This window comes from Plecotus auritus (genome assembly GCF_963455305.1).
Source record: "Plecotus auritus genome assembly, chromosome: 1".
NCBI lineage: Eukaryota > Metazoa > Chordata > Mammalia > Chiroptera > Vespertilionidae > Plecotus > Plecotus auritus.
Window position 1 is genome coordinate 188,019,648 of NC_137770.1, and position 27,057 is coordinate 188,046,704.

General features: G+C 39.1%; 1 protein-coding gene across 1 annotated transcript in view; it reads right to left on the minus strand.

Annotated features, from left to right (window-relative positions):
* Positions 1-27,057, minus strand: part of PKD2 (polycystin 2, transient receptor potential cation channel) — a 65,660-nt gene that overhangs the window by 22,431 nt on the left and 16,172 nt on the right. The window contains exons 3-10 of the mRNA XM_080684477.1: positions 24,820-24,953; positions 21,761-22,011; positions 17,746-17,970; positions 14,797-15,025; positions 9,733-9,900; positions 6,886-7,067; positions 5,646-5,766; positions 1,916-2,014 (exon numbers count right to left, since the gene is read on the minus strand). Coding sequence (XP_080540603.1) covers positions 1,916-2,014; positions 5,646-5,766; positions 6,886-7,067; positions 9,733-9,900; positions 14,797-15,025; positions 17,746-17,970; positions 21,761-22,011; positions 24,820-24,953 — 1,409 coding nt within the window. The remainder of the gene's footprint in view (positions 1-1,915; positions 2,015-5,645; positions 5,767-6,885; positions 7,068-9,732; positions 9,901-14,796; positions 15,026-17,745; positions 17,971-21,760; positions 22,012-24,819; positions 24,954-27,057) is intronic.

A 27,057-nucleotide genomic window follows, 5' to 3' on the forward strand; every position in this document is an offset into this window, starting at 1 on the left:
GCTAAGATGATATCACATGATGCTGGTCCCAACACACTCACGGATTAAATTTGCACTGAGATCAAGCCCATGATTTAATATGAAACCTGAAATATGTGATGTTCTATTCTGAGCTCAAGAATGTGGTTAATGGATAGTTAAACTTTCTGAGGCAAACTCAGAAATGACTGGACCCATTATCTCCATGGCAGGGTAAGCAGTGCAGCTCTTTTTCTTTGTGGGGGGTGGGGAGAGGGAGCGTATTCAGCGTATTTTGAACACTGCTTGCCTTCTTCTTGTATAACTGAAGGTATGAAGTGAGCATCTTTTCTATGTCTTGGCGAGTTATCATAATCCTTTCTTAATATGGGTCAGTTACCAATATTTTATCCTACACTTTTAATGTTGTAAAATATTGGCAAGAGTTCCTTTAATGGGAAGTTTTTTGTTTTTTTTGTTTTTTGCCAGTGCCACTTCCTCTGAGACATTTTCATCCTTTATGTCGCAATCACTTTCCTCATTTACGTTGATAAATTTGCCTTCACTATGTTCTTTCCACTGCATCTCTCAAATGGTAGCGGTGAGAATCCCACAGCCAGCTACTTGTTTCTTCTATAAACCAATGCACTTGTTCTGATTTTCATGTCCAGTGTTATCATTCTTCCTTTCTCTGCTATACTTTCATCTTTGATGGTTCATTCTCTCTTTCAGTTGTTCTCTTTTTGTAAAAGGTCACATGATTTATCACTGGGAGATAAGGAAGCAACACAACTATATGTTTTGTGAGAGAACTGAATAGCAGATCCTCAGCGACCAAACTGAGACTTTGCAAAAAGTGAGATATTTGGTCACTGACCAGGCTGCACATCTGTTATTTACGCAACGATCTGTAGTGAAGTTTGCACTTTATACTGTTACTCACAATTATTATACTGTGATAACTGCAAATGAAGTTTGTACTTTATGCTCTTAGTCAATACGCTGTGATAAATGAAAACTGAACTGTGCTGAGAGGTTGGTGTTATTTAACCGAAGTAATTGATGTTTATGCATATCAGAACAAAAGTGCAAAATGAGGACAGCTTGTATACACCCTGGAGATGTGCTAAAATACCATCACCTGTTATGCAAAATTCAGGATAATGGAAATCATAGGTCCCACCCATTGGACTCTATTTTAAAAAGGGAAAGTTCTCTGTTACAACATGATTCACAGACAACATAGTCCTATGGCTTGAACCAACAGAAAGGGAGCCACTGTTCTGAGCAAAATGAAGTTAGGTAATAAGCTGTGAACTTTGGATGTAGTTATTTGTTGTTGCTTTAAACCAAGTCAAGAAGTCATATTGAGAAGAACAAAGCTGCCCAACTTTCCTGTTCTGCCTTCTATTTAACAATCAAACACTTCCTGATAGGATGGATATCTGAAAGTTCTCACGCCCTTAGGCTGTGACCTTACGCCAAGGATCTTCCCCTTGGACTATTTCACAACTTCTTCGGAAGGTCAAGGATAAAGGGAGAATGAACTACAAAGTACTTGCCTCCGACATTTTTTCTTTTTTAAAACTGTAATCAAGATCTAGAAAGTGGAAATGTCTTTATAATCTTCCAGTTTATTCTGAATTCTGAGTCTGGAAGTGAGAGCCAACTAGAGGAGGTATCAAAACAAGGGGACAAACCAGCAGCTCCCCTCGGAGTCAGAAGAGTTCATTGAGAACTTAACTCCAGGGCATTAAAGTATTCCCAGAATTTAAATCCAAGCTAGCAGTGTATCCATCTCTACCTCTAAAAACACTTAAATTATTCCTATAATACAGCAATCTACTCTTTATTTTAAACAATGACAACTAATTAATATTGATTTGGAAATATGGCTGAAACAATGATTATTTTATGTAGAAAACAAAACAATTCTGAGAATTAGGGCTTATCATACCTTTCTGATAAGATCTGAGAGTTCCATTTCAGCTTTCTGTTGAGCCAAATCAGATTTCACTTCAGAGTAAGTGTCATTGATGATGGCCAAGAACATATTCTGTTTGTAAATCAAAGGAAAGTTGAGGTTAAAATAGCTACCTAAATGTATTTTGTAAATAATCCAATCTTTAATACATGCCATTTTGTTCACCATTTTTAGAAAACAATTTGATGTCTTAAGAAGTCACAAATTAATAGTTTTGCTACCATATTGTTTGAGAAAATTATTTCTTCAATGAAGTTATGCCTAAGGAAAATGTGACATTTTCTTACTTACAAAACCATATATTGTGATGTATTTTGCAAAAAGAGACAAGAATGAAATACAACAAAATATTAATGTATTTAACTATGAATGGAGGGATTATTTTATTATTATTATTATTTTTAAAAATATATTTTATTGATATTTTACAGAGAGGAAGGGAGAGGGATAGAGAGTTAGAAACATCGATGAGAGAGAAACATTGATCAGCTGCCTCCTGCACACCTCCCACTGGAGATGTGCCCGCAACCAAGGTACGTGCCCTTGACCGGAATCGAATCCGGGACCCTTTAGTCCCCAGGCTGACGCTCTATCTACTGAGCCAAACCGGTTTCGGCTATTTTATTATTTTTCTTATCTATATTCTCTACATTTTTTTTTTCATTTGACATAAATTATTTGGTGTGAAGAACTCTAAAACAGCTCTTCAAATTTCAACAGTCCACACAGACAAGTGGAATTCTATGCTTATGCCAAATATTGCTATATAATATCATTTGAGATTTACAGAACATAGAAGAGTTAAAAAGATCTCTGCAAATAGGAATACGGTAAGTGTAGTAAGAAGATAGTCAAGAAAAGCTTAATGGACAATACAGACTTTGGAGTAAAGCAAACTTGGGTTTTGGTCTTGGCACTGCCAAGACTGTTTACATTTTCTAATCTTCATTTTAAAATGTATTTATATTAATAAAATGGGAGAAATAATAGTATCTCCTCTACATATTTGTTGTAAGGATTAATGAGATAATCTATATAAAGTATCCAGAGACAGGGCCTAATGTATGGTGCTACATAATTTATAGTTATTATTATTCAGTAATAGTTAGTCCATTTTCCTGACTCTTTTCTTCCCCAGTATAATGGTTTATATTTTCAACACCTGTTACCAACAGATTTTCTGGAAGCACTGCACCCAGTTGATTAGGTCCTTCCTTTGTTTTTCCTTTTTAGCACGTAACTATGATTTGTAACTATAGAATTGTGTATTTGAGTATGTTTGTTTTCCCTACAAGTTTATGGGGTCTTCATGATGGCAGGGTTGGGCTCTATTTTCCTAACCACTGCATGCTCAGTACCCAGCACATTGCCTGGAATACAGTGGCTCAGTAAATATTTATTGTACGATTGATGAATGAACAAATGAGAGCTCTATTATTCTTTTTTTAAAAAATATATTTTATTGATTTTTTACAGAGAGGAAGAGAGAGGGATAGAGAGTTAGAAATATCGATGAGAGACATCGATCAGCTGCCTCCTGCACGCCCCCTACTGGGGATGTGCCGCAACCCAGGTACAGGCCCTTGACCGGAATCGAACCTGGGACCATTCAGTCCGCAGGCCGACGCTCTATCCACTGAGCCACACCGGTTAGGGCGAGAGCTCTATTATTCTAATGGATTTTAATGGGCTACTAAATTGCCATGAATTAAGGAGGAATATTGTTTAAGATTCTGCAGCAGAAATGAGAATAGGATATAGAATACACATAAGTTCCTGGCTTAATGCTCAATTCCAAGGGCAGGCAGGTAGGAATAACATCTCCCACCTCTCCTTTTCAATCCAGGCATCTAATGTTTTATTTTTGTTTCCAAATGGCTGTTACCTAATGCCTGCAAATGTATTAGCTGAAGTGGATTAAAGTGTGCATCCTCTGAAGAGATTTAAAAAATTGGGAAGTGGCTGAGAAAGGCTCTTGGAGGTGTGGGGAGAGGAATTTCACCCTCCTCTCCATCCTGTCTCACAAGGTTCACTCAATGTTAGAGTCTTTCCCTGTTGATGATGGGGCTTTTGCTTCCTGCCTCAGCTGGGCCACCTCACACCAATGTGGCTTCTTGTTAACAGGGGCAATAAATCAACACCCGGCCTTCTCTCAGAAAGGTGGCTAACACTGCACTTAGCTTGTCATTTCCGTAAAAAAAAAAAAAAAAAGCTTTGTATTGACAGCAGTAGCCTCCCCTCTTTCTGAGGGTTGGGGGCAGGGTAGGGAGAGCAATTCCTTTTTGTGTAGTAGTACAAAAAATTATTTTAGTATAAAGAAAAAAACTAAGAGTTTCTTTTCATGTTCTAGCAATCGATCTGATAAAGTGACTGAATAATTTAGAAGGTGCTGTCTACTGGAGGACAACATTCAAACAAGTCCACACTGGAGCATTTCTACTTGCCACAATCATGTCCCTCACTTGGCTGACCAACACATGAAGAAAACTTAGGTGGCCTGAAGTCAACTATAGGTCACTGCAGAACTCTCAATTCCTGGTTTTTGTTTTCTGAGTAGACATTCAGGGATTCAGATGTTCCAGAATTCAAAGTACTAGCAATGTTAGAGAGTAAGAAAGGCTTACTTTTTCCTCTATTTTTTTACTCTTTAATATATAATAAGAAGGAGAAACTTAGGAGGCTCAATTAAAAAGTAATCGCAAGACATGCATACAGCAAGATACAAATGAACTTGCATGATATTCCTGACTCTTCAGTTTTATTTAAAATACATCTAATTCTCACTCAGTAAATACTATGTACTTAACCACTAAGGACCTGGACCAGCTCTGGAGATATTACACTAAATTACTGAATCTTATACAAAGAATATTTATAAAATCCATTGAAAACAAAAACGGTTTCATTTTCTTAAGATGATGGTTGATGTAAGGAATCCTTAAATGTTAGTGTTTAAATGAAAAAATGCCCACTGCCGCCCTAGGTTAAACTAACTTAATATTTTCTTAGTAGAATAGACAAATAAATGTATAAATGTTAAGATGAACAACAAAATGCCTTTAAAAAAATCCTAATTAGCTTAAGACCAAATGATAAGAATGTTAATTTGTATCAAGTCAAGAGAATAAACAAATATTTTTAAATATATTTTTTTCAAGCAGTTTCCATACATTGTTAGATTTAGTCTCTGGATATGATAAATATGAGTAAGTGAAAGTAAAATATCTTATCTTGACAAGCAATAATTCACTCAAATATTACTCTGGACATTCTGGATCTAGCTTGCTTAGTCAGTTCCTCTTTTTTAAACAGAAGAGAAGAGAGAAATGCAAAGTCATGTTAGCAAATGACCATGAAAAGCTGATGTTTGTGTTAACAAAGCATGTGAGTAAGCATAATCTACTTTTTAGGCAAAGCACTATTTTAAGTAACTTTATAAATTTGCACTTGATCTATATTCTTCCTTGAATAGACATTATTATCTATCTATAGTTAGATAAATGAAAGTCCATGGAAAAGGTATTTGGTGAAGACTTAAAACGGTAAAGCAAAGACAAATAAAATAAATTATGATTTATAATACAAACATTTTTCTACTTCCTGAGTTTTTTAAAAAAACTGATAGGGAATAGAGTGTAGAGAAGAGAAAAGATGGTGATTTATGAAATTTAAATCACCTCACTCTAAATAAAAGCATACATACCAAAAGAATGAAGAACATAAAGAACACAAATGTAGTGAAATAAAGTGGTCCCAAAACTCGATTAGCTTCCTCAATCTCTGCGAAGTTGATATCACCCAAAATGATACGGAATTGAGTGAAGCTATAAACACAAAACAAAACAAAACAAACACCACAAAACAAAAACAAAGAATGTCCAGCATTGAGGCAACATTTCTTAAAAGACGATTTCAGGCATTTTTTTCAGTGTAGATAATTGTCAAATAACAGAAAACTGTCAATCCCTTTGGAATATTCTTGCTACTTATGTGAGCAATTGAAGCCTTCTGGAATAAAAATAATTCTTTCATGCTAAATATTATTTCAATTTGGTTAATAAGAAAATATAATACTAATAATTGTTATTGGATAACTTATAAAGCAATGGGCTATATGAATTTAATACATAATTTAGGTAAAACACGGTTACCTTAAACCTTTACAATGGCCATCTGGGTCTGAATTTAAAATCTCTTAAAAAAAAAAAAAAGATTTTTGAAGGAGAGCCGAAATTGTATGTCTCAAAGATCCAACATTCTGATACACAATCAAAGTGGGGTCTAGTGTGGCCGTGTATTACCAAAACTGGGTCTTAATTAGTAAAATCATTTTCATTCCTGACTTTTATCAAACAGCAACATTAATGAGGGACTCCCATGTGCAAAGCCTTATTAACTTCAGTTATCATGAGCATCTCTTTTCCTGACTCCTTTCTAAATGGAATGGAAATCTGATACTGGCTACTTTTCTTGTTTTTAATATCATATTTGAGAACTTTGGAAAAAGACAGAAAATTCTTGTACTGAGTTTCTCCTAGAATATTAGACATACTATTTTTTCCTTAAAAAAATAACTTGATGTTTAAAACATATGGCAACAATATTGACTAGGAATAAAATTATAGGCAAATGGTCTCTTAAAAGCTACCATTTGCAAGTGGTGCTAAGACCCTGATCTTGGAACAGTGTTAATTTACTACAACTAATCTTACTAAAACGTCTCACTATTTTATGAGCTGTTACCTCAAGCATCAGCATTTCAGAATGTATGGTCATCTTTGCATTGGTGGGTCAATGCTTCTGGGAAAGAGATTTAATTCTAATTTTAAACAACTGCTTTTAAACTCTGGGTTAAATAGCAACCATGAAGATTTGTCCTTTATCCCTGAGAAGGCAGTGACATCCCCAGTTAAACTTTTCTTCTTAATTTCATATATACTTACATACACTCCTGGAAAGTACTGAAGTCATCAACCTGCGTGCCAAAGACAAGGTATGCCAACTGAGCATAGGCTAAGAAAATAATGAAGAACATAATCGCGAAACCAAAGAGATCTTTGGCACACCGAGACATGGTTGTGGAGAGCTGACTCATGGTCCTGTTGAAGTTGATGAATTTGAAGAGCTGTAAAAGACAGGAAGGATATGAACAGATGAATGGGTATGTACAGCCAACAGAACATCATTCAACCTCACAAATGAATGAAATGTTGACACATGTTGCAACATGAATGAACCCTGAAAATATTATGTGAAGTAAAAGAAAAGTAACTTGCTTTTTTTTCAAATCTAGCAAATTCTATTTTCTCATTCAAAAAGTATTTTGGTTGCCCACCATGCGCCAGGCACTATTCTTGGAGCTGGGAATACAGCAGTGAACAGAACAAAGCTCCTGCCCTCATTTTAGTTACCCTTACCTGGTGGTTAAAATACAGTAAATACAGGTTTAATTGTAATTAAAATGACTAGTGGTAATTTTCTCTCAAGGAAGTTTCAAATAAAAGAGAGAACACCTCCCACAAATAAAAACTAGTAAAAAAAAAAAAAAAAAAAAAAAAAGAGAGAGAGAGAGAGAGAGAAAGACAGCAAGACCTCCAGGAAATACTTCAATTATTAACTGTCATTTATTGTTCATCAGACTATGTACCAGGCATTGTGGGGGAGGGCTTAAGTAGACCGCCTCAAATCTTAACAGTGACCAAAACATTGGTAGTCTGTCTCAGGAGTCAGCTGGGGCTTGGAACCAGGATTTGAACCCAGCTCTGTCTGACTACAAAGCCATACAAAGCATTTCTGTAGACAAGGCAGTGAGGATGGCTGCCCGGGTTGAGCAGTTCACAGCCCAGAGGGCATGGCCACCTGCACAGCTCTAGCTAGAAGCCTTGGTGGAAGAACACTGGGGAGATACAAAGAAGCTGAGTCATGACCCTGCCTGAAAGAATGTAATGGTTCTTAAAAGTTTTGGGGGCAAGATATTTACAACTGAAGCACTAAATAAGCCACCCAGAATTTTACTTAAAGACCTCTTATAAACTGTTTCTGGCCACATCAAAATGTTTTTCAGGGTGTTGTAAACACATTATTTAATACAATCCCTATTAATATTTATATGAGATATTATTATTATTTTAATGATAAAGGTTTGGTATGTTGGTGAGAGCTTCTCCTGAACAAGCATGTGACTGAGTAAAGAACATGAGAGATACAGGATGAGGTCTATGCACTCTGATAAAGCTCAGGCATTCCAGGTGTGGATACCAATTTCAGCAAAATAAATAACTGTTAGTAAGTGCATTTTAAAATGATGCTGCTCAATAGAACTTTCTGTGATGATGAAAATGTTCTCTATTTCCACTGTCCAATGCAGTAGCTACTAGCCACATAGAGACTTCATGTACTTAAAAATTTGGCTCGCCCTGACTGGTTTGGCTCAGTGGATAGAGCGTCGGCTTATGGACTTAAGGGTCCCGGGTTCGATTCAGGTCAGGGCACATGCTCGGGTTGCGAGCTCGATCCCCAATGTGGGGTGTGCAGGAGACAGCCTATCAGTGATTCTCTTTCATCATTGATGTTTCTATCTCTCTCTCCCTCTCCCTTCCTCTCTGAAATCAATAAAAATATATTTTTAAAAATGTGGCTAGAGTGATCGAGGAACTGAATGTTTACCTGTATATGATTTTTTTAAAAAAATACATTTTATTTATTTTTTATAGCGTGGAAGGGAGAGGGTAGAGAGCTAGAAACATTGATGAGAGAGAAACATCGATCAGCTGCCTCTTGCACACGCCCCATCGGGGATGTGCCCGCAACCAAGGTACATGCCCTTGACCAGAATCGAACCTGGGACCCCTCAGTCCGCAGTCTGATGCTCTATCCACTGAGCCAAACCGGTCAGGGCTACCTGTATATGATTTTAATTAATTTAAATTTAAATTGACACTGGTGATAGGCTGGCAGCTGCCCTGCAATGACTGAAATTTCCTGTATCTCCAGAACTAAGGCTTACTGTATATGATGAAATGCCCTAACGGTCCAGTGGTCGGCAAACTCATTAGTCAACAGAGCCAAATATCAACAGTACAACGATTGAAATTTCTTTTGAGAGCCAAATTTTTTAAACTTAAACTTCTTCTAACACCACTTCTTCAAAATAGACTCGCCCAGGCCGTGGTATTTTGTGGAAGAGCCACACTCAAGGGGCCAAAGAGCCGCATGTGGCTCGCAAGCCGCAGTTTGCCTACCACTGCCCTAACCTTTCACATACATGGAAATGTACATTATGTCTTGGGAAAAGAAGGAAATGAGTGATTAAGGAACTGCTCAGAAGAGGTGCTTGTTCCAACCTCAATTCTAGGTAAAGCTTCCCTATGGCCTCTACCTGGAAAAGAGGCAATCATTCTACAGAGCATTTCCAATTAGTATGTCTGCCCCCTCTCTCCATTCCTCTTAGTTCCTTTTCCTTCATCTGGTCACATCCATATCCGGGTGACCTGTCCCTGTTAAAGTAGCCTGGGGCTCTGAACCAGCTGCTATACTGAAAAGGCCTCTATTGCTTCTGTTAAAACTTACAGGGACAGGTCTTGCAACAGCTCAGGTAGCAGGGAGCATCATTCACAGCAAGAGGAATGATCAAATGAGTCCCCCTAGTTTACTTTAAAATATGGAGCAGCTTTGGCTGCCTATTTGAATTCGGCCACAAAAGCAAATTCTCCAACATTTTGTGTGATTCGTGTTAATAAAAAGAAGGGGAAATATTATTAAAAATCCAGAACATGAAATTTATACATTACCTTAATCCAGACAAAAAATACTATGACCGCAGCTATATTGTTGAACTGTATTTGCCAGTATGCCAGATGCTCGAAGTTGGGGAAAGTATTTTGATCTTCCAGGAACTGTAACAGCACCTCCACGCTCGATGTTCTGTGTATGTTAATTCCTATAGCCATCACTGATAGCTGCAAAACAAAAGACTTCTCTATTATTACAGTGTTTTAGAAATAGATAACTTATCCTAAAATGACTAGTTTATTTCTCTTTGCCATTGTATTAATTCTAGGGATCAACATTTTTCTCACCCAACTGCGCTCACAAAAGTCACTCACATAACTGGAAAGTGTTGAGCACTGCCATAAACCAAGTAAAGCAGTATATTGCTTCTTGCACTCCTCTAGTTAGGAACAGCAATCCAATGAACAAACAGAAGTTAAATGCACTAACTCTGTCCTCAAGGAACGCAATTTCTAGTTCAAGACTAAATAAATACACAATGATAATTAATACAAAAACCTACTCAGGAATTGGCATCACACAACATAAGGTGAAGGGTGAAATACATATGAAGGAAAGAATGAGCTTGGCCTTATAAGAGGGCGGGAATGATGTCAGAGAGGGCTCAAGAAAGTTTGCAGTGGGAATACATGGGCCAAGGGTTTTCCTCTGGCTTGTTTCTGTCCCTTAACACATGGCCAACAACTTTTCACACATGCTTTGGTCCTGGGCTATAAAACCATATCTGAGGGGACACTGGGCCCTATACTTGCATCCATCACCATTGCAGTAGCATGTATCTGTGGGAAGTGCTAGTATGTAACCATAACTCCTTGCCCTCATGTGAAGTCTGAGTCCATGGCAGGTGGGTTGTGACAGGTGGTGTAACCCTTGCTGCCCATTCTCCCTTTCTTCTCATGGATGATGGTCATTGACCACTTCATTAGTTCTTCTGTTCTTTTTTAAAAAAATATGTTTTTATTGATTTCAGAGAGAGGAAGGGAGAGGGCGAGAGGGATAAAAACATCAATGATGAGAATCATTGATCGGTTGCCTCCTGCACCCCCTCTCCTTCCCCAATGGGGATCGAGCCCATGACCGGGGCATGTGCCCTGACCGGGAATCGAACCGTGACCTCCTAGATGCTCAACCACTGAGAAGCCTTCTTGAGAGGTCATCCAGATCATGGTCCCAGGGGATTATCATATCAAAGATCTGCCTGCCTGCCAATAAGATTGGCAAAGCCAACCTCACCACCTTCCTTTTCTTCTTTATGAAAGAATTCTAGAGCCAATCTTGTATTTTCGTATTGTAGGAATATTTTCTTTGAGCTCTCTGGATATACTGAGAATGTTTTTCTCTATGGACTTAGCTGAGAGGGATGAAAAATAAGTTGGGGGAAGTGCTGACTGACTGAATCCAACAACACCATTTATCCAACACACTCAGAACAGTGTGTTCTTCACCCAGTGTTTCACTCTGCACAGGACAAATGTTTATAAAAATATGGAACATGTAGTCATTTATATAATATCAATATCATATCAACACACTAAATTTCCTTGAGAGTTTTCCTTCAAAATAGGGAATGAAAGAAAAGAGATTTTGTGAACATTTGGGTTGTTATGTCTTTGCTGAGTTTTCTTTGGAATTCTCATCCTTGTTTACAAAAGAACATTCTCTCTTTACCATAATATAAATTTCACGAGGGCAGGGGTTCGGGTTATTTTATTCATTCCTATGTTCCTAACACCTAGAACAGTACCAGGCGCATAGTAGGTATTCAGAAAATATCTGGTGAATAAATTATTTTCACCATGTGAAATCTACCATTCAACAAAATTATTTGAATTTAGACTTCTTAATAGTTTTCCTTTTTTTTTTTTTTTTTTGTAATTCTGCTAGTTTTGAAAGACTATTGCTTAGGTGAAGTAAGCCTGTAGACTATTTAGAGTGTTAGGAAAACACACACACACAAATAGAGGAAATAATTTCAAAATGATTCTATGATGTTATATTTTTATTAGGGTATCATTTCTTTTTAAGTTTCAGTTGGACTTTTTCAAGTCAGGTGGGCAAGCCAATTTGGGCCAGATCAAACAAAAAAGCATTGGCTCCTTTCATAGGGTTCAAGGTCTAATGGAACACAGGGCATGTGTGGAGGGTGGAGGTGGGGGGAGCAGAAAGTCTGCCCTTATTTCTACTGGGTCAGGAAAGGTTTGAAGAAGAAGTGAGATTCCACTAGCCCTACCCTTTTTTTTTTTTTAAAGTACACTGTTTGAAGTGTCGTCTTGGCAGTACTAAGAGTTAAGAAAAATAAGAACAGCAGCACAGTGAAGTAAGTTTTCAAAGAAATACTTGCAAAACGTTGTGGCTGCTGAGCCAAAGAAACTATCCTTAATTTCTATGATATCATCAGCTGTTTTTTCCAGTGGTCTCCAAAGTGGGGATCAGACAATTCACTGGAGTTGGGAGGAAAATATTAAAACTTCAAGGCAGGTGACAAGAAACTGTTGGAATTCTATATCTATTTATCCCAATTTTTAAATTCGATATTGTGTATTTTTTTACAAATGTACCCTTTATATCAACACACACACACACACACACACACACACACACTTCATAGATAATTACAACACATTAGGATATGCTGTCAAAGTTTTCAGTGACCGATGAACATAATCACAAAAGGCTGAATGCCACTGACTACCCTTTTGTTGACATTGGAGTAATTTAGTAAAAAAGAAGACTGATATTAATTAGATAAAATTACGCGTACCTTTTTACCATTATCAACAATGACGTAAATATAAATATATTCATATAAACAAAATCAGTAGGTTTTGCATCTTTATAGTCCCAATCATTGTTTTCTAGAATAATTTTTAATGTACTAGTATATGGATTATAGTCAGCCATCACACAATCCAGAATATTTTGAAAAATTACTTCTAGTATCATCACCTTTCCAGCTTCCTTGAATACTGCAATTTTTCTGTAACTGTGTTCATTATTAATCCATTGAGACTTTGGGGATCAAGGATTTACCCATAGGAACTATGTGAAAGGAGGGATGCACTTCTAACTGCATCAGGGTCGGATCAGTTCCACAACATGTTCTGTAGGTGTTTTTATTTTAAGCAAAAGCTCTTTCTGAAGTACACATGTGTGTGGCTTATGAGGCAGTGGCAGAGCAGTGGAGATGGTTATTGTGAGAATTAAATGAACTTCTGTATATGAAAAGCACTTGGAACTGTGCTTAGCCCAGATAGCTTCTCAAGTGTTAACAATTATTACTATTGCTCCTGTCAATATTGTTATTGCCATGCAATATGTCTATGTAGTTCTTTTTGTCTTAAGTATTCTCTTATTCACACATGAATATCATTTTTACATAATCATTTTTACATAACATAATAGGTTAACATATTGATAACATTCAAGAACATATTTTCTATATTTCTAATTCTACTGATGATTTGATAATGACTTGATGCAAAGGCTTCCCAAACTGATTTCTGATTTCGGGGGAAAAATACTGATAAGAAAGTAGAATACTAGAAGAGAGAATGTTTAAGAGGGTGATGCATCACTTACGGAGATTTCAGAGGGCATCTCTGCTGGCCAACTTTTAAGCATGTGACAGTTAAGCATGTCATTATATGCTTAACTGTGTAACAGTGCTTAGCAATAGATTAAGTATTATTGATGAAGAGAGAAAAACTTGCAAAAATACATTTCTACTCTGATGCTTCTGGAAGGAAGTGGTTAAGATGCTGCTGAAGGGAAACCATCTTGACAAAGTGTTAGAAATTATAATAGCCTGGCCGGTGTTTCCCAGTGGTTGACCTGGTACGGTTGACCACACCAGGAGGTCACGGTTCGAATCCCGGTCAGGCTACATGCCTGGGTTGCAGGCTCGATCCCCTGTAGGGGCATGCAGGAGGCAGCCGATCAATGATTCTCTCTCATCATTGATGTTTCTATCTCTCTCTCCCTCTCTCTCAGAAATCAATAAAAATATAAAAAAATAAAAATAAATAAATCTCCTTTTAATCAAAGCTATTGTCCTTCTCTTAAAGAGATTAGTTATATTATCTGATCCCATGTCAGCTTTATTTCCTTTCCCCTATCTCTATCTTTTCCCATCTCATTTTGCCCTCTTTATTCTCTTTTCTCTTACATGTTCATGTAAGAATTATTGTTCTAGAAATGATAGCACCTCACCTTCATTAGAAAAAAGGAAATGGTCTGAGTTCACTGAGAAAATAAAGGAAATCTTGATTTGGGGCAAAGTGCAGATTCATGTCAAACTTTCTTGGGAATCACTTGCTCTGGAAGACCCTGGACAATCTCTGATCCTTGAAACAGTGTTTGTGCTAAGGGAACAGCTGTTCATTTGTTTATTTGAAATTCCCTGAAGACTGTGTCAATGAGAGAAAAATGTGGATCCTTGATTTGCTGATATTCTCCTAAAATTTCTCTCTCTTTCTCTCCCTTCCTCTGAAATAAAAAATATATTAAAAAAAAGAAGTTATAATAGAGTCATGGGCAGGCAATAGTCTTGACTCTGTCATAACTCTTATGATTTCTTACACCTCATACAGAAAACCTTGCTGGCCATATATTTTGCACACTGTAAGCTACTTGCAGAAAAATGTAAACTGTGGGGAGGTTTTCTCTGCGACCCAAAATATGTCAGGCTGTTTCTTCTTGCATATGTGCAGAAAAATGTGTATTAATTTTTACTAGTTGAAGAAAAATATCATTAGCAAAAAACAGAATCAACAACACAAAGGACTGTTTCCTCCCCAAATCTCATGGCATGGCAAAGGCAAATATGAATTATTGCTATTTGTTATTAGTGTGGCTGAAAGATTATTGCAAATGCCTCTTTACTCCCTGATTCTAAGGGGTTACTCATGCAAAATGAGGACATAATGAGTAACACTGGAGTTGATGTAACAGGAAGTTTCAGATTCTCCTTCAGGAATATCAAGGTGCACAATGCTGAGGAGACAGACTCTCATTAACATGTTTTTATCATGGAGGTGGATATTTGGTGTTGTTCTCGAACCTACCACAATGATCACAACATCCAGACAATTCCAGAAACTCCTGAAATAGTGTAGCTTGTGAATGCGAATCTCCAATATCTCTTCCACCACATAGTAGAGGATAAAGAAACAAAAGATAATCTCACAGGCTGCCAGGAAGAAATCAAAAGTCGTGACATATCGGATCAGCTTTACAGGCTGAAATTGCCAAGATGGAATCACACCGCCTGTTGCTGGGAATTCAACCAATAACCTGCATTGTAATAAGAACAATTAAGACAGGAGCAATAACAACATACGAATGCATCCGGGACAGTACGTCCATCTATTTTGTCCCTGCACTGGAAGGTAATCAAATTGCAATCACATGTCACCCCGAACTAGTGGCAAAATGTTTTTTTTATCAAAGCCAATGACTCCAGACTTGTAGAATTTTATGTAGCAAAAAGTAAATATTTCCCAAGGCCTCTCAGACTTAAAGAGATTATTCTTCCTCAGTCTCCCCTTTACCTCTCTGATTTTTATACATTTTTATTTTGAAAATGTTGTATACACTTTTTTGTGATGTACAAGTTAAATAACAAACAAGCCGTTCTAGGCCTTTTATTAAATGCAAGTCATTCTATAAGACAATGAAGAACATAAGAAATATAAGTCATTCACTCAAAATATGTATGATCTGGCTGAGAATTGTATGTTTTGTACATATATTAAGAGAGGGATGGAGTTTCCCATTCATTCATTTGGTAACACTAACTAGCATTGAATAATTTATCCTGGGGTACTTTTTGCTTCCCTTTCCAAAGCCTTACAACAAGCAAGTCAAACTCAAAGGCTAACATGGGCCAAATAAACAAGGTTTAAGTTTATGTGGGCCACAAAAGAACAACAGCTTCAATTTTCATAGAAACGTAGGTTTATTTCGAAAAGTATAGTATTAAAAAAAAAAAAAAAAGAACAAGAGCCATGATAAAATTAATGTTTTCTTCCTGACGCTTGGCATCTCTTCTCTGCTATTATCTTTCCGACTTCAGGGGAAATCTTGTTCGCAGTGATTACTTTCAACACTGACCCAAGGTGAGTGTCAGTAATTCTGGATCTGACAGGAGACGTATTTCCTTTCATAATTGTAAGTAACTGCTCACACTGTTATACTGGCTGGGCTGCAAAAATATTCATTGTGGGCCACATGCGGCCTGCGGGCCATGAGTCTGACATGCTTGCCTTACAGTAAACAGGTGCTCAGTAAATGTCTGACTCCCCACACCCCCCATTTCTACTGAAGGCATTGATCTTTAGTGGTAGCATAATTAAACTGAGGATGTTTCTTGTCAAATTGCCATTTTGTAGGTGTCACACTGAGAAAATTAAATGACTCCCTTAATGGCATAGCCTCTCTATCAAACTAGAAATAGGATCACTACCTCCTTAATTGTAAGACTTTTAAAGGACCTTTAGTCAGCATCAGGCATAACGATTTCTCCCATTACAGGATGGTGACCACACCGAGAGCCTGAGCATATAGGACTCACACAGGAGCAATAACCAAGTACAGGCAGGGGCCACAGCAAATTAGAATTGGTCACAGTCTCCTGCTTTTTTCTTGACTATTTGAAACACAAGAGAGCAATACTGAAATGAAGAGCCTCATGACAGCCTCAGTGCAAACTCACGAGGGCAGGAAGCAGCCTCTGTGCCAAGTGTCACCCCACATCTGTCACCCCCTTCCCGAAATGTAGACAACAGTGTAGAGAAATGAAGTAAGTGCCTTGACAATATTCACTCCTAAAATATGGGAAGTGAAAGACATATGCAAGACTTTCTATAAATAGATAATTCCTTAAAAGTCAGTCAGAACTGTCTTCCTGTTTCTATCCTCTTCCCATCCTTGCTGGAATCATTAGAACATTCAATAAAAATTGTGATTTTCATTCATTTCTCTGATACTACTTTCTGCAAAAGTTGTTAAATACAAGGAATGGGAAAATGCAACTGGCCATGTAAAGCAGAGATGAGTTTAGCCTAAAAAATGATAACAAAATAAGGATATTATGGAATTTATCCTTCTTATTTGGTGAGTAAATATACGTGCAAGTAATTTACGCTGGCGGTGTTCGGGTGTTGGCAGCATGTCGTTCACCAGGATGATTAAAGTGGGTGTACCCCAAACCCCCTTGCCTATTCTACTTTTCTTTTTTATAGTACATATTACCTTCTAATATACGCTTTAACTAATTTGTTTCTTTTGTTTATTGTTAACTGTCTATTATCTATCTTCGGGTTGAATGCAAGCTCTGCAAGGGCAGGTATCTTTATCGTCTTCATTGAAGTGTCCCAAAGCCTAGAACAGTGCCTGGCACCATATTAAATGCTAAATAAATGTCTGCTGAATGAATGAATGAACAAGAGGCCCCAGACAAGTGAGTGGGATCTTTGTCAGTGTCCTCACTGCCACCTAAGTGGTTATGATGGCAATGTCACAGGATCTATAGAAGGAACTTTATGTGCCTTTGGTGAGTCTCGAGCAGAAGTAGGTACCTGGGTATCCTATTGAGCCCAGAAATAGCTCCTACCACTGTGCTCATGTTCTAATAGCAGGGGCATCATCTGAGAATGGGAAACTCAGGGAAATGAGTCAAGGTTTGATGGCTGGGGACCTTGGTCACGCAGCATAGAGCATTAATCAGCCTCACAAGGGGTAAAAATATATGTTAATAAAACAATGCTGAAGGCATGAACTTGGACCAGACTTAAGATTATCCCCAATCAGTTATAGTTCGGGATCCTAACTCCTTTCCCTCCAATATCGTTATCCCAATAAGACTTCAGTTTTCACCCCTCCCTCCCTATCAGCTCAGGTACTTAACACTATCATTTTGCCAACTTCAGGCAACAGTTTTCTGATCTATCTCCAGATTAGGATGTACCTACAAATACATGAAAATGGGAGGGCTGAGTGGCCTTGGTACATACCTGATCACACAGAACAGATTAATGTTGGCGTTGTACACTGAAAAGTCAATAAAAGTTGCCCTGGTTCCTCGATCTAGCCAGACATTTTTCTTGAGACTAGCAATCTGAGTGGCTGTTTCCTCTCTTGTTCTTGACAAATCCAGGTAATAGCCAGCTCCACTGTAAGTTGCGATCATTCCCCAGTGGCTACTCCCATTCAAGTCTTTTTCACTCGTGTAGATCCAACTAATTAAAAACAAAATGAAAACAAAACGAACATGTAAAACCAGTGGAAGACTTGTGGCAATTACGAAGATGGCTGGTTCCTGGTAAGAGTATGCAATAAAAAAATATATGTCTTACCGAGCTGAGTAAGGTGCTTGACATGGCGCTTCATAAGTGTTCTCTTATTTAATTCCCATAGAGTTATTACTTCCATTTTAGAGATGAGGCTTAATGAGGTCAACTTAAGTCTCAAAGCTTTTGAGGGCAGAGTCAGGAACCTAGATCATGACTGTCTGTCTCCAGACCCTTAGTTCATATGGCTGCCTTCCCTGGGTACCTGTACTCTGGGACTAGATGACACAGGTGGGTGGGAAAGGCATCTTCAAGCTGGAGCCAGGCAGGGCTAGAGAAGTACAAGGCACTCAGCTAGTAGTTCAGCGTGGCTCCCATATGATGAGAACTCAAGTTCAGTGTCACTCACAGAAGTCAAGACTGTGAAGGGCAAGCATGGAGTCACTGGAAAGAAGGTTTCTAAGAGACTCAGAATAGGGTTACTCTGGTGGCAGCAGGAAAGACTGGTGTGGTGAGCAATAAGAGTTCATGTGCAGAAAAGAGTTCATGTAGCAGGTCCAAGATAGCCTTTCCTTAGGAAGGCCAGCTTGCAGGGTTGGAGTTGGTTGGCATCTGGAACTTGACCGATAAATAGATCCCTACACTGATAACAAACTCTCCCTGATTGGTAGGAGTGGCTCACTGTGCCCGAGCTGTCTGTACATACAAGGTGGCTTAGGCTGAACAACTGCTTTCCTCCTGGGAGTCTGGGATTTTGGTATGTGCCAGGCAGAGGGTGCCTATGTGACCAGCACCCAATTAACACCTTGGGTATCTAAGAGCTTCTCTGACAGAAGCTCTTAGATACCCAAGAGCTTTGGTCAGAAGCTCATTTCACACGTGTTGTTACACATGGTTACTGGAGGGATGAAAACCATCCAATGTGAGGCTACTGGGAGGAGACTTTTGGAAGCTTGCTCTTTGTTTCATCTGAACTTTGCCCCATGTGCCTGCCTGCACCTTCTGCTGTTTTTGCTTTATGTGCCTTTCACTGTAATAAACCTTAGCCATGCATATGAGTATATGCTGAGTGCTGTGAATCCCTCCAGTGAATCACTGGACCTGGGGGTGGTCCTGGGGACCCTGCTCAGCTCAGTGAGCAGTCCCTGCAGTAACCAAGAGGTGATCAGGCCTGAACCAGAGCAGTGATGGTGGAAAGGAGAAGGAAAGACAGTGTCTCCACTGCAGTGACTGTCAACAGAGCCTGCCAACTGATTTGAAAACTGGGGCAAGGGACAGGGCATATCTCAAAAATGACTCTTTACTCTCTTTGGGGATAATGTGAAGATGGTGGTGCCAGCAACAGGAGGAAGAGCAAATCTAGTAAGAAAGGGATGAGTTCAGTTTGGGGCATATTGAACTATAGCCGCTGGTGGGACATATAAAAGAATATAGATTTGTCTTCTATCCCTAGAATGTAAGCTCTGTGAAGACAGGGCATTTGATTCTGTTTTGCTTACTGTTGCTACTCCAGGGCATTGCTAGAAAAGGAAGACCTCACCTGGAACATGCCAGACACATGGTGACAGCATATTTGTTGAAGAGATAATGAATCATCAAATAGAGATGAGAGTGCAAACCATCTGAATTTCAAGGCAGAGTATAAAGAAAGAGTATACAGAAAGACAGATCTGAATATAGAACCTTGGAGTAAGACAGGACAGGGGAGAAAAGAAGGGGGTTACAGAATTAAGAGAACTCAAGTTCAGTGTCACTCACAGAAGTCAAAAGAACAAGCTATCAACAATGGCACACTCTGCAGAGAGGTTGACCAGGATGAAGACTGAGAACTGGTCAGTGGATTTGTTAACTAGAGGTCATTGGTGGCTTCCAAGAGAGATCTCAAAAGCAGGGTTTTGAGCTTTGAAGGGTGACTCAATAATAAGGAAGTGGAGGTGGCAGAGAAGACTATTCTTTCAGGAAGTCTAGAGTTGAAGGGAAGGAGAAATGGGAGTAACCTGAGAATATGACAGGATCAAGGGGCAGCTTAGGTACAACAAGAAAGATCCTCTTCAGTAGTCCACACTTAGTGGAAATCACTTACACATCCATGCATCCAGTAGGCACTTACTGAGCATCTTTCCAGTCCAGGCACTATTCAAGGGTTTAAAAATACAGCAATGAACAAAATAGAGTCCTTGCCCCCAAGAAGCTGAAGACAGATGAGGAGCTGCAGGCAGCAAGAAGCCACCTTAACAACAATACTGACATGAAAGAAGAAAACACAGGCTTTGGTCAGGCTGGTTAAATCCCAGCTTGGTTCCGTTTACTAGCTGTGGCCCTTTGGGTAAGCGAGCCCGTTTTTTCATCTGTGAAATGGAGATGATACCTATTTCAGAGCTGCTTTGTGAAGAGTCGATGAGATGATGGATAAAACCATTTCTTAAATAGCATCTGGCATGGAGTCGTGGTTGCACACGTTTCTCTTATTTACGACATGAGATAAAGTTAAATAATGGAAAAGGTACCATAGTTGAAGGGCACATTTATGCTCTGCAGGAACTAGAAAAAGGAGCATTGGAAAGGAAAATTACTATCATAAAAAAAGTCTTTTGAATTTAGTCCCTTTACTCTAAATCTCTGATTTTTACTAATTTCTTGTGGACCCTGGTATTAAGTAGGGTGTGCATTAGATGACAAAGAATATGATTGCAGAAAAGGTGTTTTTCCCCCACGGTGTATGAGCAAATCTGGATTCTGGGAGCCTCAGTTCCCAGAGAAGGGGTCTAGATGAACGGTCAGAATTAGCTTAGAAAAACTTAGATGGCAATTCTCACCACAGTAATTCACCCAGGACAGTGACCCCAGAGGCTCACCATGGGAAACTCTGAGAGTTCTCATTTCTTTTCTTTTCTTTAAGGTTTAAATATATTTCACTTTTATTGACTTTTAGAGAGAGAAACAGAGAGATAGCAATACCTAGGAGAGAGAAACATCATCGATTGGCTGCCTCCTGCAGGTCCCCCACTGGGGATTGAGCCTGAAACCTGGGCATGTGCCCTGACCGGAATCGAACCAGCAACCTCCTAGTTCATGGGTTGACACCCAACCATCAAGCCACAATGGGTGGGCCTCATTTCTTTATGATAACTACAGTAATTCTAAAAATAATGAATGTCCTCCCTTAATACACAAGATGTTTTAAGTATGTTTGACAAAGAGCACACCAAATAAATTCACTGTAAATATACACATTACAAATACACACTTAAAATCATAAACACATTTGAGAAGACAGAAAAACTGCCCCACAGGCTTATTATCCATTTTAAATAATTGCATTCTGAACAAAAATTGATTTGTAAGCACTCATAAAAAAAAAAACAAAAAACTTCTGTACCAGAAAATTTCCTAGAAATAACCCAGCAGATGATACTACTGGCTCTATAAAAATAAGATCCAGGCATCTTATCAGAAGCCTCCAAATGCCCAGTAGCTTCTTTCTCATAGACCATACAGTCAGAGATTTAGCCTTTTGAAAAATATGTATTTAGAAGCCAAAAGGGGGTAAAAAGTAGAGAAATCAAAGGTTAGTTTGGCCACAACCTTAAATATACACACTGAAGAGTCAGTTAGGGCATCTTCTTAGGTGAAGGAGTTAGAGAATGAATGAATGAATGAATGAATGAATGAACGAATGAAGAATGAATGAATGTCGGTGAGAGGCCAGGGCACACGGCCATGAGCCAAAGACACTTACGCGGTTCCATTCCTTGGACCAAATGGAGCCCTGTCTTCACTACTGACAGAGTAGACATCATAGCACTCTTTAATCTCATCTCTCAAGTCCTGGGGGATAGAACAGGATCCATTCCTGACTTTGAGTTGCCGTATCCGTGGTACCCCTAACAGGAGGTTCTCGTAGTAGATGAAGCTTCGGTTGTCAGCTTCAGTTCTGTTGCCGGGCTGTGTCTTCCAGTACAGCCCATCCAATAAGGCACCTTCTGTGAACTGAAAGCACAGGGAACATTTTTGAAAAGCTCCAAGCTCCGTGGCTGCCTTGCTCCTTCCCGGAATGTGTGCATGACCAACAGTGTGGTGCTCTGTGAACACAGCAGAGTGACAAGGGTAGGTTTTGCTGTCGGAGGGATTTAAGTTGTATCTTACTCCATCATTTGCTAGTTGTGAGGCCTGGGTTCCTGGGCTCCTTCACCGGTAATGTTCATCTTTTTTATTTTCTTTTAAAATTATTATGTTATTTTTGTTAATCCTCACCCAGGGATATTTTTCCATTGATTTTCAGGGAGAGTATAAAAGAGAGAGAAAGACAGAAACATCTATTTGAGAGAAACAGGGCCCGGGGTGGGGGGGGGGGGGTGGGTAGGGGAGGAGCCTGCAACCAAGGTATGTGCCCTTGACCAGAACTGAACCCAGGACCCTTTGCTCCACAGGCCGATGCTCTATCCATTCAGCCAAACTAGCTAGGCCGCATGTGGTTCGCGAGCCGCAGTTTGCCGACCACAGAGCTAGGGCAATGTCCATCTTTTGTATAGTCACGACATCGATTGGAAAGGGGATGGTCTGGCTCTCAACAAACATACAAACAGAATGCTCAGATCTCAAAGAGGCTCAACCCATTGGGATTACCCTGCAGTTTTCACTTCACAGAATAAACAGAAACCAATAAATCCAATCTGTTGATATTTTTAGGTTTTGTTCTAGGTTTTGGAGGCTTATGTTTTTATTCCACAAATGGTTATCAAATGAAAGTGTCCAGTGAGGTAAATCCATGAAACCATTATATTTTATGATTATAATTTTTCTTACAGCAGCACTTTTTACTGGCTTTAGATGGGGTTTGCCTTTTATTATGACTATTGGCCATTCTCACTAGATTCCTGTGAGACTCACTTTGGTTATAGTTAATATTTAATATTTAGACTATTTTACTTAGCAGACTTTATAAATGAGATATCTGTAAGGCACTTACAGTGTTACAGATGTTTTAACTTAAAAAAAATTTTAAGTTTTAAAATTTTATTGGGTTAAGACCTTTTTTGTGTATTATAAATGTATTTTCAGAAAAAGATAAAACATTGGTTGACTGGTTTTCTGACGTTTTATGCATATTACACAATAGCCTTCAAATATATAAATGCTACATTAAGTAGCATATTTTTCAGTCTTGTTAGAATTGGAACTAATGCCTAAAATGGATAAAGTGTATATAGATGTTTCATATATTATAGGATAAATACATAAATTAAATTTTTCTATATATAACTAAATCTGAGAGTTGGGGTAGTAATATAAAGATGAACTTTGTGCAATGCATTCCTGTCAATGCTTTTCAACATATTTGTCTTTGCCAGTGTTTTGTTTGCTGCCACCTAATTGCTAGGGTGCTATTGTTGAAAGTTTTAATTTTTAAAATTGCATGCGATATTTCAAATGAATAATAAACAGTACCTTTCTTTTTAAAAAACACAGCACACCTCACAAATTTGAGTGTCATCCTTGGGTAGGGCCATGCTAATTTTCTCTGTATCATTCCACAGAACAACAGGCACACAGTGGGTGCTTACTAAATGAAAACTCTGATTTTTGCTTTAGGACGGAAGGTGGGGGGTGTGGTGGGAGCTGTTTACATAAACCCACAGCCATGATCAACTTCACTTTCCCTGATTAAAAGTTAATAATTAATCATCATGCTTCAAAACTTGTTTGGGAAGGAAAAGACTATCGTTTTGATTACCAGTCTGCCATCTGGTGGATCTTTTAATTGTTTGGATCATTTTCCATATGGTGAACTCTCCAACCCTGCCCACCCCCGCTTTTAGAGCTTAGCATTTATTATCATTGAATTCTGTGTATCCGTGAGAAGTTTCTTGTTAGTTTGCCTCTTGGAAAGACATCTAGCCATTCTCAGTGTCTTATCAGATGATCAACAGAGATAAACTGATTTGCCTAGGAAAATATTCATATTATGCAAGTGTGGTTTTGGATGCCAAGTATTTTCAGGCTTTAGAATGAACAGGTTCCTGTGATCCAGTTTCCTCTATCTTTAAAATAAGCAGCTCTGATCCCCGGGTTTTATAAGAATTTTAGAAAGTATCTCCTCAGGAAGCAATAATCATTTCCTTTCCAACCCCGTACTGCCCCCTCACACACAATTTTTGTAGATTCTGAGCCCCATATCTTCCAGATTACTTGGATGTTTCTCCTATGGTATCATTCCTTGCTTCCTCTTCCACCATGCTGGAATCTGTGACAATTTGGGAAGGGCTGGGTTTAATTTTACGTTAGAGCTCTTTGAAAGAATGTGCCTGCAGGCACTGGTCTAGGAGGGTACCTGCCATCATCAACGAAGACACACACACACACACACACACACACACACACACAAAAAAAAAAAAAAAAGAGCAAGAAAAAACAACTAAATTTTACACCACGGGCCTTACATCCTAAGAGATACTCAACAGATAGTTACTGAATCATGAATGACTGCATGAATTATAAACCTGGTAAAGAAGTGTCCTTCCGGCTAGAATAAAGCCCACGTTTCTTACTCCCTGGCTATGGGGAATTCATCTGAACCAAACGGAGATTCATTTACAACCTGGGGAACATTAGTACTTACCTTGTATGGTTACTATGGTGATTAAATACGTTAAGATATGAAACACTCAGCATGGTGTGAGGCTACATACTTCTAGCAACCCACATGGCAGGCCCTGCAAATGCTGCTAAATGTAACTTGCGAACTAAATGAACAATTTTCAGTGACAAAGAGGTACTTTCAAAGTCATTGGTAAATACCTTCCAGAAGTCTTCCACTGAAGAAAGCGTTTTAAAGTTAGTTTTCTCCGTTTTGGACACAGGGGTGTCTAGGAAGAGCTGTGACATTACGCGAGTGTAGTAGTACACACTGGAGCTCATCATCCCGTAGGTCACTGGAACACAGAGAGAGCCAGATGAGCTCCTGAGGGCATCTGCCCTCATTCCCACATTCCTGGTGGACGGCAGACACCCTCGTCTCCTTCCCTGTCATTCTAGGGTACTCCCTAGTTACCTGGTTTAGAAAAGAAAGAAACTAACGCTGACATATGTGAAATAAAACTGGCTAAGTACTGAGCACTGAATTAAGATCAGGCGCCTTTACTTGACATTTGGGGATTCCAACCTGCCTCTTCGCCTTCAACTCTCAGTACTTCTGGGAGGCTCATCTGCACAGGTCCCAGCGGAGGCCACGCCGAGCTCCTCAGTCCACGGCTGTGCACGTGCCGCGGACTCTTCCCGCAATAACGCGGGCAGGCCATCTCTGCTTGTTCCCAGATCAATTCTCCATTCTTCTTGCCCTGCTCTGTGAGTGCCCCGAGGCTGACCTCTATAGACCGTACCACACTGGGTCCCTTGCTGAACAGGAGGTTTGGGGGCATGAGGAGAGAGAGCATTGAGTTTGTTCCCCTCACCCCTACTATCCATCCCTCACCACCTGGATGAAGTCTGTCAGGCGACTCTCAAAGCTCAGCCATGGCTCCTGGGGAATACTCTTTTCCCACAGCCAGACAGGTTCATGCCATGCCATTCCCTCCCTTTTCCTCAAGCCTGGAGGTGGGAACCTTTCCTCAGTGCCCCACTTCCCCTTGTTGGTCTCCACCACTCCGCCACACCTCTGTAAATAGTCCCTTCATTAAACTTTCTTTAGTTACCACTTCAAGGTTTTCACCTCTGCCCCTTCAGGATCCTGACAGGTACAGCCACATCTAGCTCCCACCTATCAAATCTTAACCCTCTAAACTCTAGCTCCATCCCGGCCACGAGGACTGGCTGATTTTACCAGCCCATTCTGAAAAGTCCTGGAAGGAGGTGGGAGGGTAACTTATAGGCTTAGCAGGTCACAGATTATAATGGGTTTGAATCTTGGTTGTGCCTCTTACTTGCTATGTAACCTGTGCAAGTTGCTGAAACTTTCTGAGCTTAAGTTCACTGTAAGATGAGGATAATGAGCTATTCCATAGGATTTTTTGGTGCTTAAATAAAAATAATAACTAAAAATTATCTAATTCAGTGGCTGACACTTAAATGTCCAATAACAGTGATTCATCCTCCTTAATTAGATTGTTATAACATATCTATTAAAACTGTCATCACTTTAATGAGTACTATCTTATTGTGGACTCTAATGATTGCAGGAGAAATATGCTATAATTTCTATAATCAGCAGACAAAAACCTTCCAGAAGAAACACATTTTATACTTCTTTTGACCACAGTTCTCAACACCCAGCAGGTGAGTAATGCTTAGCTGATTCTATAATAATCTCAGGCTTCATAAAAGGCATTTAAAACCTTGTTTTAAATGATTTGGGATTAAATGCTATTTAGTAAAACCTCTCTCACACATAATTCCTTTCCCACCCGAGCATCATAGAAAATTTAGATTATTAAAAGAGAGGAGTGGATAATAGCGATCTAAACAAAAGTGTGTCGGTCTGAGAGTCCATGTCAAGCGGCCATGGGAGCGGGAAACACGCCTAATCCACATGGCGTGTGTCTGTAGCTAGAGGGGGAGGGACATTTTCCAGTTTCCTCAGCTAGGCGTCCTCACCTATCACCCTCTGACCTGCTAATTAAGACAAGAACACGCCTCGTTAAGTGTTACATGACTGCTGCCTTCCAAAAACTGTACTGGAGCAGACTTGTAATCCATTCACAGTTACGGAGTAAGGTGCTGAGCATGAAGATGAGTAGGATGTGATCTCTGCCCTAAAGAAGAGGAGCTCACAGATTCCTGGGCAGAGCACTGCCTACCCAGCCCCACAGAGGGATGGACAAGGTACAGTGAATTCTGCAAAGGCCTTCTGTGGAACAGAGTCAATCCAGGGAACAAAGCTGATATGATGCTAAAGGGTAGTAGTGAAGGCTCCCCAAGGTCAACTAAATAAATGTTTATTTTTCTAAATTAACTTGAAATTGGAATTTGCATTAGATTGATTGATTAATATAGATAATTCTGGATTTTTTGTTGTTGCTAATATAAGAATTTTGTTGCTAA